At 36.0% G+C, this 19213-nt stretch overlaps 1 protein-coding gene across 1 annotated transcript in view; it reads right to left on the bottom strand.

Moving 5' to 3' along the window:
- Positions 1-19213, bottom strand: part of NTN1 (netrin 1) — a 137046-nt gene that overhangs the window by 34950 nt on the left and 82883 nt on the right. Inside the window, exons 3-4 of the mRNA XM_070735923.1 lie at positions 10407-10556; positions 6205-6258 (exon numbers count right to left, since the gene is read on the bottom strand). Of these exons, the coding sequence (XP_070592024.1) occupies positions 6205-6258; positions 10407-10556 (204 nt within the window). The remainder of the gene's footprint in view (positions 1-6204; positions 6259-10406; positions 10557-19213) is intronic.

Below are 19213 nucleotides of genomic sequence, written 5' to 3'. Positions count from 1 at the left end.
GAATAAATAAATAAATAAATAAATAAATAAATAATGTTGCACTGACCTTCAGAATCAAAGTACAGTATTAAGTCCATAAATGATTCAAATTCTTACTAAAATTATTTATTTGTCTATTATTTGCTACAGTTAGGGCATTCTGACCTTTTATCAAATGCTGCAGGACTAGGATGAGTGCCACATAGCCCTGCTTGCAAACTTAGATCTTTTAAGGGTAATCACAATTCCTAATTATATTTCGGAAGGGTATCTAGAAGCATGCTTAGATTAATGCATAGTTCCCTCAACCAATGTGAATCTGTTCAATGTACACCATATACCAGAAAAGAATTAAAATATACTGTATTTTGTTGCTACACTAAGGTTTAGTATAGTATATATAGTAAAACCAAAATATATCACTATGAAGAATGGGCTTAACTGAATGAACTGAAAGCAGAATCAATCCAGATGATTTTAATTGAACTAGAAGAGAATATCTTCTCTTCTATTCTTTCTTAGATATATTTTACTATGAGTATATCCTCTATAATCTTCATTATGTATTTTACTATGTTTATACCCACTAAAACCCTCATTGTGTATTGGACAAAATCAATCAATCAATCAATCAATCAATCAATCAATCAATAAACTATGGTGCACCCCATTTTAAAAGTTTACCTCACACAGCTATCAGTTTGACTTAGTTAGACTGCCTGAAGAAAATTAAATTATTTTTTACAATTTCTATCTTATGGTTAGCTTCTTAGAAACTGCTATTCTGAAATAGTTATACAGTTGAAAACCATTATTTATTTTTATCTGGAGAAGAAGGCAAATTAAATCTTCTCATTTTACAAAATAAAATGATTTATCAGATGTGGTCTCTTTATGCCAAAACAATTTGGCATTAGACTAATAATATGGAGTAGAAAGAAAGAGGCATATAATAGTGTAAAATCTATTTAAAATTCAAATTAAAAAATAATTTACATGTGAGTGTTAGGGAGGAGAATAGTAGTTGGTTGTCAAGGACATCCACACCTTCTTCCCTGCCTTCCAACCTCTGGCAAGATGTCGTATTGTAGCAAAGTAGCTATGTCAGTGCACAAAATAAAAATAATAAAAGGGCTCAAACCAAACACTGAGGTGTAAAAACCTTTGCTTTGTATTTGACAGCAAGCCAGAACCCCCTATGGGTGCTTTCTAACCTTTGGCATGACCTTTAGCTTTCTTCATTGTATAGAAGTTCCATTGTGAAACATCCTTGTTGAAAGCAAGGAGATGATGTAAGCTTACTGAACACAATTTTGGACAGTAATAGGAGAGACAATGTCAAGAAGTTTCTGAAATGCTTTGTTATCCTCTCTATTGAAGCCTGAGTAATATTTGAAATCCAAGTACGGGTTATTGTTTCATGGAAATGAGGGTTGAAAGTATTTTGTAACCATTCAATCTATCATTATATTTTTCTACCATAACTAATGACAAGCATTACAAAAAGATGGTTATAATCAATGATGGTAAATAATTCAATGTCAGGAACATTTCTTTGCTAGTGACATTAAAATGACTGTAACCCTTTTAAATATCCTAAAACCTTATGAAGTCTGTCTAAATCATGGTGTCATTTGAATAATAAGAACAAAAATTTATTGAATTTCTGAGATGGAAAAAAATAATGGGACAAATCATCAATTTGACTAACCTCTGTAGGCTGAATATGATATCTCCTAACAGGGAACAATGTGAAGAATTATGTTTAGGGAAGAAAACAAAACTTAGAAAACTACATTAGAGAAGGCTTTGGATTGATGCATCAGGGTAAATATGGAAAGTGAGATGAAATAGGTTTTAGAAAGGTTCCAGTGAAGTTCTGGATTCAAAGAAACACTGCCTCAAATATATGTGATTCCCTGGTACTTTGTCCAATGAGATCACACTTGTGCATTACATCCCAAAAATATTCAGACTAGAATCAGGATAAGTGGATAATGAAGATTGTACAAGGATTTGAGTACATGTCCTTTGAAGACAGGCTGATGGAACTTGAGATGAGTTCAGTTCCATAAAAATACTGTATACGGAACAGAAAATATCCAGCTGTGATTTTTCATTCCCACAGAACCTAAGACAATAAATGACAAGTATGGTTAAAATTACCTAACATTTGTTTAAATATTTGCCGCCAGGCATGGGGGAATTGAGATATCTCCCCTGGGCCTATACAATTTATGTATGGTATGTTTGTATGTATGTCTGATTGATAATGGGGTTTTTAAAATGTTTTTAAATTATTAGATTTGTTATGAATTGTTCTATTGCTGTTGTGAGCCGCCCCAAGTCTACAGAGAGAGGCGGCACACAAATCTAATAAATAAATAAATTAAGAAAAATTGTATGATGGTAAAATCTGTACAACAGTATGACAGAGATTGTGCATTCTCCAGCTCTGGAGATTTTTCAAAATAAGTTGGATTTAAGTACTGTTAATTGGTTTTCCTGCACATTGCAAAGAGTTGACCTAGATGATCCTTTTGGTCCCTTTCAACTCCACCATGATTCTATAGTCTACTGCAGTATCATCACTTGCAGAAAAATATAAAATCATTAAGCACAGATACAAGGCATCTCTTCTTTTTTAAAAAGTAAATAATATTAAAGATGAACTTTTTCAAACAGAATCTTCTATCCCTTGGAAAGAAGGACAAATAATTTACCTTTTTCCTAATTTTTGCCATTTACAGTAGCTATTATGATTGGCTATTGTGGTGTAGAATTTATTTATTTATTTATTGGATTTGTATGCTGCCCCTCTCCGGAGACTCGGAGCGACTAACAGCAATAATAAAACAGTGTACAATAGTAATCTAATACTAAAAATGATTAAAAAGCCATTAATATAAAAACCAGACATACATACATACATACCATGCATAGAATTGTAAAGGCCTAGGGGGAAAGAGGATCTCAATTCCCCCATGCCTGACGGCAGAGGGGGGTTTTAAGTAGCTTACGAAAGGCAAGGAGGGTGGGGGCAATTCTAATCTCTGGGGGGAGTTGGTTCCATAGGGCCGGGGCTGCCACAGAGAAGGCTCTTCCTCTGGGTCCTGCCAGGTGACATTGTTTAGTTGACGGGACCCGGAGAAGATCCACTCTGTGGGACCTAACTGGTTGCTGGGATTCGTGCAGCAGAAGGTGGTCCCTGAGATAATCTGGTCCGGTGCCATGAAGGGCTTTATAGGTCATAACCAACACTTTGAATTGTGATTGGAAACTGATCGGCAACCAATGCAGATTGCGGAGTGTTGGTGTAACATGGGTATATTTGGGAAAGCCCATGATTGCTCTAGCAGCTGCATTCTGCACGATCTGAAGTTTCCAAACATTTTTCAAAGGTAGCCCCATGTAGAGAGCGTTACAGTAGTCGAGCCTCAGGTGATGAGGGCATGAGTGATTGTGAGCAGTGACTCTTGGTCCAAGTAGGGTCACAACTGGTGCACAAGGCGAACCTGGGTGAACGCCCCCCTCGCCACAGTTGAAAGATGTTTCTCTAATGTGAGCTGTGGATTGAGGAGGACGCCCAAGTTGCGAACCTTCTATGAGGGGGGCAGTGATTCTCCCCCCAGGGTAATGGATGGACAGATGGAATTGTCCTTGGGAGGCAAGACCCACAGCCACTCCGTCTTGTCTGGGTTGAGTTTGAGTTTGTTGACACTCATCCAGGCCCCAACATCCTCCAGGCACCGGCACATCACTTCCACTGCTTCGTTGGCTGGACATGGGGTGAAGATGTATAACTGGGTATCATCGGCGTATTGATGATACCTCACCCCATGCCCTTGGATGATCTCACCTAGCGGTTTCATGTAGATATTAAATAGGGGGAGAGGACCAACCCCTGAGGTACCCCACAAGGGAGAGACCTAGAGGTCGACCTCTGATCCCCCACTAACACCGATTGCGACCGACCAGAGAGGTAGGAGGAGAACTACTGAAGAACAGTGCCTCCCACTCCCAACCCCTCCAGCCGGTGCAGAAGGATACCATGGTCGATGGTATCGAAAGCCGCTGAGAGGTCAAGAAGCACCAGGACAGAGGACAAGCCCCTGTCCTGGGCCTGCCAGAGATCATCCATCAACGTGACCAAAGCAGTTTCCGTGCTGTAGCCAGGCCTGAATCCAGACTGCTAAGGACCTAGATAATCGGCTTCTTCCAAGGACCGCTGGAGTTGAAGTGCCACCACCTTCTCAATAACCTTCCCCATAAAAGGATTCCTTACCAGAATTACTAAATTCCCAACCATTTAAGAATGGATAATCAAAGATGATAACAATAACTAAAGCATTATGAAATAAAGCTAGGACTTGTATTTTCACTTTTAATTCTAAAACTAAGCTTAATCTTCACTTTCTACCTTTTAAAAGTAAGTCAATTACTTTAAAGATTTTTTTAAAATTATCCCAGGCTGGTATTTTTACAAATATAAATAACCAACTAAATGAACAAAATTCGGAAGGAAAGTCCACATTCAGTCAATTTTTAGGCAAAATGAAAATATTCCCTACAATTTCTTCTCTAGTCTGTAGTCCTACCTAGCTCTGATTTGACCAATTAATGCATTTGCATAATTGCATTGCTATTGGAAATAAGGCACTCTAAGAGACAAGATAAAATAGATAATATTTCATGATAATCTAACTCCTAACTTTGTGGGAAATATTAGTAACATGGTAAAATGTACATGAAACTTAACTCCACAATATTGAACAGTTGCCAGTTAATATTTCCATACCAATTGACCAAAGTATCCACACTAGCTTTTAAAACAATGTTAACTTTATTTTGAGGGAAGAATGTATGAACAGAAAGACTGGCACTAAAAATAACCCCTTGCATTAAAAATATACAATAGGAGGTTCATGAGTATCACCAGGAGGAAATTCATGCTGGGTTTCATAACATGGTTCATGCACTGTATTGTTCATTTGGAAAAATAATTTTACATCACTTAAGCTAATTTAACTCAAAAAAGTAATATAGGTGACAAGTTACTTGATCAAAATTCAGCAGGAAATGAGATGTGGTTCCTAGGACTATGCAAAATTATCAAGTGGGTTATTTTTCCTTTCCCAGCAGCAATCATTCTCTTGAAAAAAAATCAACTCTTTATGATAATAAGACACTTTAAAAAGGCCCTCCATTATCATCTCTGGAGGTTATTTGTTTTGTTTCACATGGTTCATAAGATGGGAATAGTCTATTTACTACTTTAAAGTCTACATAACGGGAAAAGTTCTCTCATCTCTAGAATGTTCCCATGTTCCCTGGTGAGGAATTTGGGAATGTAAGTTAATGATGTCAAAGTGACATCAGTGAGACAGAGGGAAACCTCTATAAACCGCAATCAACCCATTGGCTGGCAGGTCCAATTCTTGATGAAGTGCATTTCCTGTTACCCAGGTTTGCAAGCAATAGATAATATGCCTACTTACAAAGGCTATAAGCCACTGCTACTCAAACATCTCAAACCTTGATAATATTAAGTGAAAGCATGCATGCATCCTACATCTCACAATCACACACACACACAAAAAAAAACCCAAATCAATACCCAAGCCTGCTTTTTAATTATCTACATTTTAGCAGATTGTTGAAGACCAGCGTTGTGTGATCTACACTGACTTTGCCAGTGAATCCCATCTCTTTCTTTGGCCAATTTATACTAAACAAAAGCTGAATTACCAGATATAGGCCTTTGTAGATAAACTTGGTACTTTAAACTGATCTATCTGTTTTTGGGGAGCCTTGCAAATGATCATTTGCCCTATTTTATTTATTAGTTGATGCTTTCCCAAATCAGGCTATTGACAGAGGTGGCTCTGACCAGAGATCTACATATTCTAGCAAATAACTATTACATATTTACTGAAATTGTATAAGTTCTCCTACTTGAGCTGGGACTAGAAGACTTCCAAGGTCCTTTTGAACTCTATTCTATTCCTAATACTATATTCTTTAGTAACATACATGGACATGAAAGCAGGCACTTTTTAGCAAATTGTTGAACAGCCAAACAAACTTAAATACCACTTGCTTCAGGTTAAACATATTTCAATATACTTTAAATTTAAGAATTAAATTTTAATATTTAAGCATTAAATTTAATATTTAATTATTATTGTGATAGTTATAAAAATCACAACAAGGATAATAATATACCTGCAGGCTTTTCTGTGCTGCTGGCCACAGTGGTAGGAGGAACAACAGGAATCTCTGTGGGCAAAAAGAAAAAGTGGACAGAAAAAAAGAACAAACAAATAGGGAAAGGTATTATTTACTTTTCTAGCTAAGGAACTGGGCAATTGTATACTACCAGATAGGTGACTGCAAAGATCATCATTTCATAGAGGTGACAAGATCACCTCTAGACCACACAATGGTGGAAAAGCTAATAACTTACCCAGGTATGGGTTACACTTACCTTCGCCACTGGTTCCATTGCCATGTTTCGCATGCATCTCCTCGTGCAATTCTGCTTCTGCACATGCTCAGTAGCTATAATCAGCCCAAAACACAGCTGAGGAGCCAATCAGCTGTGCTTCGAGCAAAGGAATAAAGGTCAATATAAACCCAGGGATGGGCAGGAGGGACCATTTTCAAGCAGCAGGACAAGAAAAACCTTCCAAACAGTAAAAAAAATGCTTTAAAAAAACAAAATGATGGCAGCACCCATGGACCAGCACTGGCAAATCCAGTTCAGTGATGTCACCAGCGGGCCACTATTGGTTCAGGCGATCCAGTTCAAACGCATCCCTGAATCCCCATCTACAAAGAATTATATTCAGGAGAGGCTGCCACCTAGCTATCATAGCAAACAGTAGCAACACCTATACTAATCTTGATATATACCCACAAATTCATAAATTGAAAGCAATACTCATATTTCTGGGAATCATATCTTTTTCTAGGAATTTCAAAACCAAAACCAAAAGCTGATGTTATAAATTTGAGGCCCGTTCTCCACACAATTTAGAGTTCCCTTACTGGAATTGATTCCCCCCCCCCCTTCCATGGCAGATCTAAGAATATTCTAAATTGATAGGGGAGTGATATTTCAGGGACTAATTGTTCTCTTTTGTTCCCATTTTTCCATACAAAATCAGCAGTATTTAAAATGGTTGTCTTTCTGAAGAAAGAGATACTTTTATCTATCTTTCTATCAGTAAAGTTAATATCAGCATTCCGACATGAAAGAAGAAATTGAGTTCGTGTCCAGTGGCTATAATTTTAACTTCTAGATTCTGACTGGGAGAGGGGCGGCATACAAATCTAATAAATAATATAATATTTATTATTAAAATGATATGCATTTAAGATACCTTTAGCTTTTTTGTGAAGTATAGAGTTTATAGACAAACTATGCATCTGCAGCTTGTATTTTGTTTTTATTGAAAGAGCAATAAAATCCTATTCTCCAACTTTCTCCAAATGTTTCCTATCTCATTTTAGAATGAAGAAAACTATAAGAATAACTATACTGTTTGTACAACCATTGGGTGAACCAAACTAAAATTAGATTTATAGTTAAAGATATGTTTAATTGACAAGGAGTGCATATAACATTAATTACTCCTTTAGAGAGTTCACTATGTTAATATTTTCCAGCTAAAAGCAATAAATCCCAATTCTTATTCCATTCTTTCCAGTAGCATTATTATTTGAGTTTTCTAATTTCTGGAGCTAGAATTTCTTTGTACTGTTATTAATTCAGCTCCCAGATTCACAAATAACTTTATTTTTAAATATATATATTCGTTATAGTCTATCTCTCACTACATTATAAGTGCTTGTAGATATTTTCAGTATGGTATGTCTGGCAGTGATGATAGTGAATTTAGTCAATAGTATTAAAGGAGTATATGACATTATTGTTTCTTCAATCAGGCAGTAGCCATGTCCATAGTTCCCTCTAAGCTGAGCAGTGAGCAATCGCTCACTTAAAAATCATCATCAACTCAGAGTTTTTCAAACCTGCCCAGAAGCCAAGAGGGAAAGAGTGAGAGGGAAGGAGACAGAGAGGAAGAGAGGAAGAGAGAGAAACAGATAGAAAAAAGAGAGGAAGGAAAAGAGAAAGAAAAAGAATGGAAGTAAGGAAGAGAGAAAGAAAATCAAAATCTAGTTTGAAACTAGCTCAACTATTTAAGTGGCATTTTGATATTGATAGAGTTGCCCTATTATGAGCTCACTGTTATAGACACACAGTACAGTATTTTATTTTGAAATTCTCTGAGGAAAAACAGGGTGGGTTTTTTATTTGTTTGTTTATTTATTTATTTAATATTTCTGTGCCGCCCAGTCCCGAAGGGACTGCCGCTCAGACACTATACTTTTCCGCCCCCCCCCCCCCCAAAAAAAAAAATTAGAGGGAACACTGGCCATGTCTGCTTAGCTTCAGGAAAACAGTGATATTACATACCTCCCTCTGAACAACACTACAGGAATATATTCTGGTTTATGATTTAGTTTATTAGAAATGCATCTTAAGAATTTGTTTTGGGTCTCTAGCAAAGACTTGTTTCTTTCAACCATAATTACTTTTTTTCTGTATTATAGCCAAGGAAACAATGTACTGGCAAGATATAAAAGTTTTCTGCTCCATTGTTGTTCTTCAAAGTTGCTATAAATATAGCTTGGCTCTTTATAACAACATTTCTTAAAAACCAACACAGCCGAGTAAAACATTGTTAAGAATTACACCACAATAAATCTGATTACAGTAGCAGCAGTTGCAGGGAGCGGGGACATTAACGAATGCTATGATTATTCTACAACAATTAGTATGCATGCAACACAATTAATAAGAACTACTTTTGTTTTTTGAGGGCTTTTCATATTCCTATAATCATCTGGCTACTAGAGCTTCTTCACTCATTCATGGCGACAACCAATATTTACCTAAATATAAAAGAGAACACAATTCCCAAGGTTTGACCACAATATCCATTAGTGTGATCCTCATCAACTGGATGAAGCCATGTTGATAAAGAGTTTAAAAACAGCTGGATTCTCAACCTCTCATACTAAAGTCAAGTGCACAAGTAGGATTTGCTTCATTCATTTTACTCCCAAGTATATCACCTTATTTTCTCCTATACATCTAAGTGAATGTAACTCTGGAAGCTAAGGAGGCCTCTGTGCATTCTCCTCTCCTATCAGCTATCACTATGTGCAGTAAATTAGGCTCAGAAACAATGATTGTCCCAAAGTCACTCTGCAATCCCAGCTGGGAAAAGGCAACCCAATCCTCTGGAAATCTGACTGTCAGTCAAGAAGAGAAAGTGGCATCTTCACGTAGGTGAAGAGTGGGGTGCAACTGGAGTTGCCTTTACAGGCTTTGTACTATGTAAACTGTGTACAGGAAGGGAGGCCTTGGGCATCAATGAGTTTTATAAACTGAAGGAGGATATTGCCAGAAGACCACATAGAGTCATCTATGGATGCATCTCTTTTGAAGTCATAGCTACCTCATAGCCAGTCATCAGTTCCCCTCCATTCTTAAAATAGATCTAGAAACAACATCCTTTGTTTACTAAAGTGATTGTGTAAGCAAGTTAGGACACATTCATTGTTTTTATACATATCAACCCTGAAATAGGAGATTTCACAGAATAAGAATGGCAGGCTACTATTATTGCTCTTTACTAAATATCCATTAAGTTGAGAGAAATATACCAGTGTAAATAGAATCTAATTTAAAAAGACAAAGTTGCATTAGCTTTATCATTCTATACTGCATAGGACTAGATTTTTAGCTTTCGCAATTTGCCACACTTTTTGTTTTTGATTCATATCAATTCCTAACAATGAGGGACGTTGGACAGTTTAATATTTTTACTTGGATTTTACCTGAGCCATAGGTAATTATACAATAGTAGCAGTTTACAGCTAATGGAACAAGAATACATATTCTGCCATTCAAATATTACATCTTAACCTTCAAACCTTTTGTAGAAGTGATCACTATTTTCTATTCCATTCACATAACTAAGATATATGTAAAACCTCACTCTAAATTTATATGCAAAGTGAATGCAAAACATCACAACACAGCTATTGCACACATTATACTTTTAATGAATCTGAATTATAGTAATCTAGTGTGATTTCCAAATTTGTATAAGTCTCTCTTTTTTTGCTATTGGCTTTGCTCTCCCCTGTGTGTTGCCCCAGAGATCTCTCTGAAAAATTACACTTTTACTGGATTCACAATATACACCAGTAACATCCATGAATACTGTATTGTATGAGTAGCCAAACACAGTCTAAATAAAACTGAGTCTATCCAGTTAGGTGTTAGTAAACAAGCCAGACTCAGGATTAATTATGTTATGGTATAGATGTCAAAAAGAGCATCCACCTACTTATGCAGGGGGCAATGGGAGATCTGCTTTGCTGGTAGCCTTTCGCACATCGATTACAAGTGATGCCCGTCACACCATCTTTGCAGGGACATTGCCCTGTAGTTTGATTACAGGTTTTTCCAGCTGCACCCACGGGATGGCAATCACATGCTGTGGGGGGAACATACAACAAAAGGATCAGAGGACGGTACTGGAAAGGAAGGAAGGAAGGATTTTCCAAAAAAGAACATGTATTATCAAAAGCCTATGACATTCAGGATTGTTTTACCAGAATTATGGACATTAGGTGAGAAGAGACAGTCCTGTAGTTTTTTTTACCTTTGATTGCACATTATTTCTCATCCAATATTAGTGCTTTAGAAATCTGTCTCAAAAAATTTGAGAGATAAATTGTGTCTGACCAGTACTTTTCCTTGCATTCTCCAAACAACGTAGTGAAAGACACACACACACACACACACACACACACACCTTCCACCACTATATATTCTCATATCTGTACGATACACTCTTTTCTTCAATCTCACTGAAATTAATGAAGAGGAATAATCCTACCATAAATAAGACATGAACAAAAGTATCCTCTCTCTTTATCCCCCCCCGAAGCTGCACATGTAATTGTTCTCAGTAGTAGCTGTTATGTCCACATCTATTTATGCAGAAAAATCATCTGAATTGTTATGTCAGTGAATATTGAAGTATCACATAATATCAAATGATAAATTGGTGGAATGCAAGCAGAAGTATGATGGCTTGCAAAGTAACCCTAGATTAGAGACCCAGGATTGCATAAAAGAACGTGAGTGCATTTGGACTTAGTTTGTGCTTGTAGCATAAAGGCCCAAATGACTCACACGGACCTTACCTTTAGCAAGGTATGTGGCACAGGTATGACTAATGATGGCAACCAAGTCTTATTGCCATTTGGATATGTTTGGTGTCTATAGTAAGAGAAAGGGGGAGAATTCAAGAAATTTGAATGAAGGTGGTCTGATCTTGTGAATACCTGTATATGCAGAGAGGTCAATGTATACCTTTCATTATGAACGGATGAATAAAATGTCAAAAATTTTGATTTAGTGTGACCAAAGTTCTTATGGGGATGAAGGAAAATAGGATTTGATAGTTGGTAATGGCTCTGTTACTTTCTAGTAAATGGTGATAATGGAGAAATCGAAGATGAGCTTTGGGGAGGAAAAAAATTCAGAATGACATAATTCAGGAGGGATTTTTTAAAAATTAGATACCAGGAATCAAATCAGAAAGTAAGAATATCAATGATTTATCTGCAAATATATATTTTTTCCATTAACCATTTTAGAGCATGTTGTGATATGCTTTTTCAAAGACAAACTGGTCAATTCACTTAACCAAAAAAAGCATTTTTTAAAAAATTGCATGTTACAACTTCTTTGTACTACTGATCTTAATATACAAATATGCGTTGAAAATCCTCAGTCATGCTAGATACATATTTAGATTTCCATAATAGGAGAACCAAGGGGTCCAAAATGGTGGACGTAATTGTGGATATAAGCCCCAGTACTTACACTGTTTGTTACTTAGTGAATTGCCAGTCTAATGAGTTGACTTGATAATTTTCTTAAGGTTACAATATAGCAAACTGAATCAACAATTATGATACAGAGATAATTTTGTACAAAGGTTTGCATCAACTAAATTAAAAAGACCTGGGAATTTTACATGGTAAAATAGACTTTACAATGTAGAGCCAACAAATGTTTATTTGACAAACAACTCTTTTTGTTTGTTTGTTTATCTCAAAGTTTCTTTCAAACTCTAAGTTTATTTCTAACTTTTAGTCAGGAACGCTGGGAAAGAAAGCTGTAAATTTATCTGGCCAGTAGCAGGTGTACATTGATACTATCATTGCCTCTCATCCTTTATAGAAAGAAACCAAAGTTTTTAGAGACAGGAGAAGAAATCTGTTGAACAAGAAACCATCCACCACATAGCAGCAACATCAGCAAGAGTTAAAGTTCTGCTGATTGATCTTGACACAAAATTATACTAGATATAATTTGGATGGAACGTGAGAAACCATTGCCTTCTTTAGAACCCTCAGCCTTTTAAAACAAGGAAGGGTTTTGGCATCAGCATGACTTGTAAACTTTTTGTCTACTGAATTTTCAAGAAAGTGCTCAGTTTAAACCCTCTGTTGCAGAAGTTCATAAGTGATTCTTTTTCTTTCATGGGTTTATATTGAAATCAAGATTCCCTTCCTTCAAGCAAATAAACCAAGGATGCAGGGTGGCAAAGGAGGGGGCTGTGGGAAAGAGAAGCACTGGTCTTATATACAAAGAATCAAAGTGTCTGATGAAAAGCAAGGAAAGCTTTAAATTAGCAAAGATTGCAGCTTCCTTGTGATTCTAAGAAGCATTGTAAGGCAGCTGTTTAAAATACAGCCAGTGGCAGAAATGACTGAAACACATTACTGACATAACAGCCTGAAATACAGTATGTTTACTAATTGAGCTAGCATAATTTTAAATGTATCTTTCTTATTAATTTTGATATTATTTTGATTTGGCAGGAAAGGAATTTCCTCCAGATCTTGAAGTCATTATGACATTGATTCTAAGTTGATGCTTGATTATATGAATTGATCTTCTGAAAGTGCAATTCAGAAAGGTTTTTTGTTGCCATGGCAATCCAACAAAAGTGTATTTTTTGTCCGCATGGCTTATTAATTTTATTATTAGTTAAATATTAGAGTTTTGTTTTATAATACGTTGGACAGTACTTTGAATGCTTACCATTCTAAGAGAAGAAACTGAACTTAGTAGAGTTTTTTTGCATATATCGATCAAAGAACAATCTCAGAAAAAAACAACATAAAGCAAGCAGTTAAAAGAGTTTAAAAAGACAAGGAATGGTATTAGCAATTTATTCCAGAAAATGAAACAAAATTATTTATTGCTCTAAAGTGTATGACTAAAAGCGGGGGCAGAGGGAAGCAAGAAGCAGGTTTTATTTAGACATTGGGAGAAAGCATGACCTTGGACTTAATGAAGCACAGTGGATCAAAACCAGCAGATGACATGGCTCTCCCAAATCAACACAGACTGTAGAAACTTTACAACGGACATCAAGCATCTTGCAGTGTGTGCCTCTCCATTCTTCCTCCATATCTGAGTTCTTGGTTTCCAAATGAGGTGCAAAAGTTTCCACAATCTGTGTTGATTTGGGGGGCTGTGATATTTGCTGCCGTTGGTCCACTGTGCTTCATTAAGTCCAGGGTCAACATAGCTATCTACCAGGAGATGTTGGAGCACTCCATGCTTCCATCTGCATATTATGGGGATGGTGACTTCAATTTTCCAGTAGGACTTGGCACCTGCCCACACTGCCAAAAGCTCCAAAACCTGCTTCAATAACCATGGGATTACTGTCCTTGATTGACCAGCAAACTCGCCTGACCTGAACCCCATAGAGAATCTATGGGGCATTGCCAAGAGAAAGATGAGAGACATGAGACCGGACAATCCAGAAGAGCTGAAGGCTGCTATTGAAGCATCCTGGTCTGCCATAACACTTCAGCAGTGCCACATACTGATAGCGTCCATGCCACACCGCATTGAGGCAGTAATTGCTACAAAAAGGGCCTAAATGAAGTACTGAGTACATATGCATGCTTATACTTTTCAGAGGTCTGATATTGTTCTATGTACAATCCTTCTTGCATGTAATATTCTAATTTTCTGAGATCTTGGATTTGGGGTTTTCATGAGCTAATCATCACATTTATGACAAATCACAACTTGAACTATCTTGCCTTGCATGTTATGAGTATCTGTCATATATTAAGTTTCACATTTTAGTTGCATTACTGAAATAAATGAACATTTACATTATATTCTAATTTTTGGAGTTTCAACAGTATATCATATAAACAAAGGCTAGGCAACAATCTCCATCAGAAACACTATGGATCTTGCAGCTCCTATCCCGAGCAACAGTTGTATAATTATTTCAAAAGTTCCTTCAAAATATTCATTGTAAAACACTGAACAATCAACACACTGAGGGCCTGATATTATTTTGTTTCACAAAGGGGATTTCAGATCTTGCTACATTTGGCACAGGATGAACAAGCTGAGCAATGATCCATTGCTGAAGCTTAACTTTTGGCAGAGATTATTGAGAGCAAAAATTTACGAGCAAGATTGCCCTTCCAAATTTAAAGTTTATCCAGCTTACTGCCTTTCCATATGTTAAATTCCATTGCTCCCCACTTGGTTTACATTGGCAAATGGAACATGAGTGCATTCATGGTTCATATCATTCATCATTTTTTCATCAAAAGCCTGGAAGTCTTTTCCCAGGACACATTACAGTTTTACACCAATTTTACTAAACCTGGGAGAAGCTCTCTTCCAATAGAATCACATTAATATCAGTAGCCTGGCAAATATCAGAGCTGAAATTAATCAAAGAGGCTTAAAGAAGCAGTTCCACATATTGGGCGCAGCAGAAGAGATGCTGCCTCAGGTCTACATTTAGAAAAAGAGTGGAGAAGAAATAAAAGCAAATCATTCTTTTGTTTAAGAAGAAACAGAAAAGAGGCCTTTCTCTCATTTTATAACCTGTTTTTTGGCACACAACAAGACACAAGTGAAAATCATATTAGTCTAAGACACACATTTCAATGTGTACCCAAACTTTCATCAAAAATGATACTATGATTATTACAATTGGATGAGTCACAATACATCCATGAATTTCTGTTACCCTGGAGGCAGTGAAGGGCTACCAAAATGTTTACTACCACACTGTGGACGCGGCTTATGCAGGACATCCTGCATTTTCTTTCAGCATCTTTCAGTGCAAATTGGGTGCTCCATTTTCGCTACCCCACTCCGTCCTTCTGTCCCCCCCCCCCCGTCCATGCAGTAGCCCTGCCTAGAGGGCACCCAAGGTTTCAACAGAACAAGATGATACTAGAAGCAGCAACTCTTTGGTTTAACAGTTACACAATTAATTTATTTGGCAACAGGTCTGTTATCCATTTATGAATAGGCAGTGACACAAGAGGTGAACTATGTTTAATAATGTCACTTTGTATTCATTTCTGATCTGGAATTAATATATTATAAAGACCAAAATATGGTTAGGTTAAATTCTTGATAACTTCCTCACAATAAATTCTTTTTTAAAAAAGAGAAAGATTTTGAGGTAATTCTGATGAACATCAATTATTTCTATGTTTAATTTGCCCCCAGAAAGGCAGTTCCAGTTCAATGAATATTCTGCTCATACATGGAACTTTAGCTATAACAGTCTTTTAAATTTTCAGATGGAGTAATACTATTTAATGTCTATTCTGATCTAGCCATGTGTCTCTGTTGCATCTCTGCTTTAAGAGTCATATTGACCAGTGAAAGGATGCCTTAAAGCAAAATCATCTCCTCCCACCCCCTTTCATACAGAAGCCTGTGCTTGCTCATAGTCAGATATTTTTCTCTTCTGGAGAGTTTCAACTGAAAAGCAAGATCAAGAATGATTTTCACTGGTATCATTAATTCACTTATTTGTAATTCTGTAATGTAGGAAGAGAAGGCATACTGCCAATAAGGGCAGGGAGAAAAAGCAGGAACTGTGTCACATGATTAATAATATCTGCATTTCCCAACTTTCAGTCTTAAATTTCATGTAATAATCAAACCTTTTGAAATATTTGTCAAATTAAGGCACTTTATTCATTGGACTGACTTTATCAAGTTTTATCTATCTTCTATGTATCTAAGTATCTATGTATCTATGTATCTATCTGTGTATCTATGTATGTATCTATCTATCTATGTATCTATCTATGTATCTATCTACCGGTATGTATCTATCTATGTATCTATGTATGTATCTATGTATCTATGTATCTATGTATCTATCTATCTATCTATCTATCTATCTATCTATCTATCTATCTATCTATCTATCTATCTATCTATCTATCTATCTACCTACCTACCTACCTTCCTTCCTACCTACCTACCTACCTACTTATCTATCTATCTATCTATCTATCTATCTATCTATCTATCTATCTATCTATCTATCTATCTATCTATCTACCTACCTTCCTACCTTCCTACCTTCCTACCTACCTACCTACCTACCTACCTACTTATCTATCTATCTATCTATCTATCTATCTATCTATCTATCTATCTATCTATCTATCTATCAGTTTTGCTGCCTAATTCTTAATCATATGCCTGGTCCACTGAATCTAACATAGTTATCTCTGTATATAGTTCCCCCCGGATATCAGAGTTGCCCCCACCCTCCTTGCCTTTCGCAAGCTCCTTAAAACCCACCTCTGTCGTCAGGCATGGGGGAATTGAAATTTCCCTTCCCCCTAGGCTTATAGAATGTATACATGGTATGCTTGTATGTATGAGTGGTTCTTTAAATTGGGGTTTTTTAGATTGTTTTTAATATTAGATTTGTTTACATTGTCTTTTTATATTGTCGTTAGCCGCCCCGAGTCTTCGGAGAGGGGCAGCATACAAATCTAATAAATAAAAATAAATAAATAAATAAAATCAGATCCATCAACTATCATAAAAAACCCTATATATTGAGGGTAATAGCTTGATGAGTTGGTAGTGTTGTGGTGGAAAGATTATCATGGATAGTCTTTGAAACCAAACATAACATACATAGTGAAAATAGTGTAAATAGTGAAAATAGTGTAGGTGCTCACATACCCTGCGCATATTGTGATCCAATCTGGAACTCTTTAGCAATTACAGGGCTGGCATAGTGAGAACATGAGTTTTGGATCATTCTTTAATCACAGCACTAGCTGCCCAATGAGTTGTATTACTCTTTCTTGTGCTAATTTATGGGTCTTTATTCCTACCACTTTTCTCTCAGCAAAATGCCTTCCTGAACTGCTGGCATTTCATTTCTTAATTTGACCACCCAGTAGCACATGGCAACTTGCCTCTTTTTACTGTCAAACTATGCCCTGGAAGACCTTGGCATGATCCCAACCTCACCACTTTATGTGATACCCCCTACTCAATCTGTCATCTCTTTTCTTATTGTGTGCTTTTCTTGCTATATGCAGGAAGAGAGACATTGTGCTTGCTAGTCTACCAGAAGTTTTTAATTTGTTTTGGTATAGGGTTTTCCATATGGCAAAGAATTGGGGAAGGCTATTAATATTTTGTTCAGAAAAAAAATAGTAGAATCTAAGGCATTTTCAAATAAATGATAAGAATATTTTCCATTGCTTAAGATAATCTTTCTTAAAATTCATAAATAAAACAATATCAATATTTTCTATTAGGACTGGGAAGTATTGCTTACTATTAAAATATTTACTCCATCAATTAAGGTACCTGTTTGTTTTCTATAGGTTTATTTATTTATTTTAAACTTTTATTTTAAGCCATCCAAATTAAATAGATCTTGCTCATTGACAATTGTTTTCTACTTATCATGGATCTGGACTGAACTTTTTTAAGGGGACCCTTAGGCCAATTTATTTGCCATTAATTTAGGAATTTTAAAGCCTGGCTTCTTTTTTTATGTTTTTAAAAAACTACTACAAATTATATGACTTTCAAGATGAAATTTACCTACCCGTAACAGACAAAATATTTTTGTTTGGGGTAAGTTTTACTGAGTTCAATGCAGTTTACTTCTGAGTAGATATGTCCATCTTCATCCATGTTATCAGCCCTAAATCCGTTGCTCCTTTAGAAATAATGGCATGATAATAAGTATGATGGAATGTAAATGGAATGCACAAGATTGAAGGAAAGCAGTTTAGTACATCTTGCGTGTTAAAATTGATGGGTAGAACTCTACTGTTATTTACAAGCACACCACATAAATCCATAACATAAGCACAAGAATTATGAAATTTGCTGCATGCTTGCTTAGTAGATATTGCTTTTAATTTCACAAAGCGGCAAGTAGAATACCTCAGTAAATGTATTAAATGCACGTGCAAATGAAGTAGGAAATAATGGTTGAAAGAATCAAGTCTTATGGAGGAACGTTTTCTGCTACATAGGATGGATGATGGTATAAAGCTCAAGGAAAGCACAATAAGTGGGTTAATTTCATAAAATGAACTTCATTCCAACCATACTTCTGGAAAACCCAGTTTTGTGTTAATTATATGATGCAATGAGAATTAATATTTATAAATAGAGAAATCATGGAAATGGATAATAGTTTTTCAGAAATTTGTTTTAGTATAATTCTTTCTAAACAGCCAGCACTAAGAGATGGAACAAAAACAATATGGACACCTGATTGACAACACTACTTCTATGTAAATTATTGTATAAATTAATGTGAATTAAATAATAAGTTGTCCAATTGCAGAAGGATTGTTTGTTTAAAAAGTATATCTATTAAAAACTTTATAAGCCACCAGGATGAAAAGAAAGAAATGTTCTTTCCTATCATCTCATCTTCACTTGATGCATCACATAAGACTAGTTAGTATTTATCAGAGTTCTGACGTACTTCACTAAAAAGAATCTTCACGATGTAAAAAACTCTAACCTTCCATTAGAGTTATGATGGAAATGACAAACATTGGATGAAACAATACGAAGGGCTAAATTTGCGGAGAGGGGCGGCATATAAATCCAATAAACCTAACCTAACCAAACCTAAATTAACAAATTGAATTTTAGTTACACTAGCTAGGATATTATGAGATTTGCAGTTCAAAATTTCTGGGCAAAGACATCTGTTCCTAACCATGATGATGTCAAAATAACAAAACAACTGATGTGACATGACTGCAAGCTCTACTT

The sequence above is a fragment of the Erythrolamprus reginae genome, chromosome 2 (assembly GCF_031021105.1).
Source record: "Erythrolamprus reginae isolate rEryReg1 chromosome 2, rEryReg1.hap1, whole genome shotgun sequence".
Lineage (NCBI taxonomy): Eukaryota > Metazoa > Chordata > Lepidosauria > Squamata > Dipsadidae > Erythrolamprus > Erythrolamprus reginae.
The sequence above is the reverse complement of the archived record's forward strand: the minus strand, read 5'-3'. Positions and strand labels throughout refer to the sequence as shown.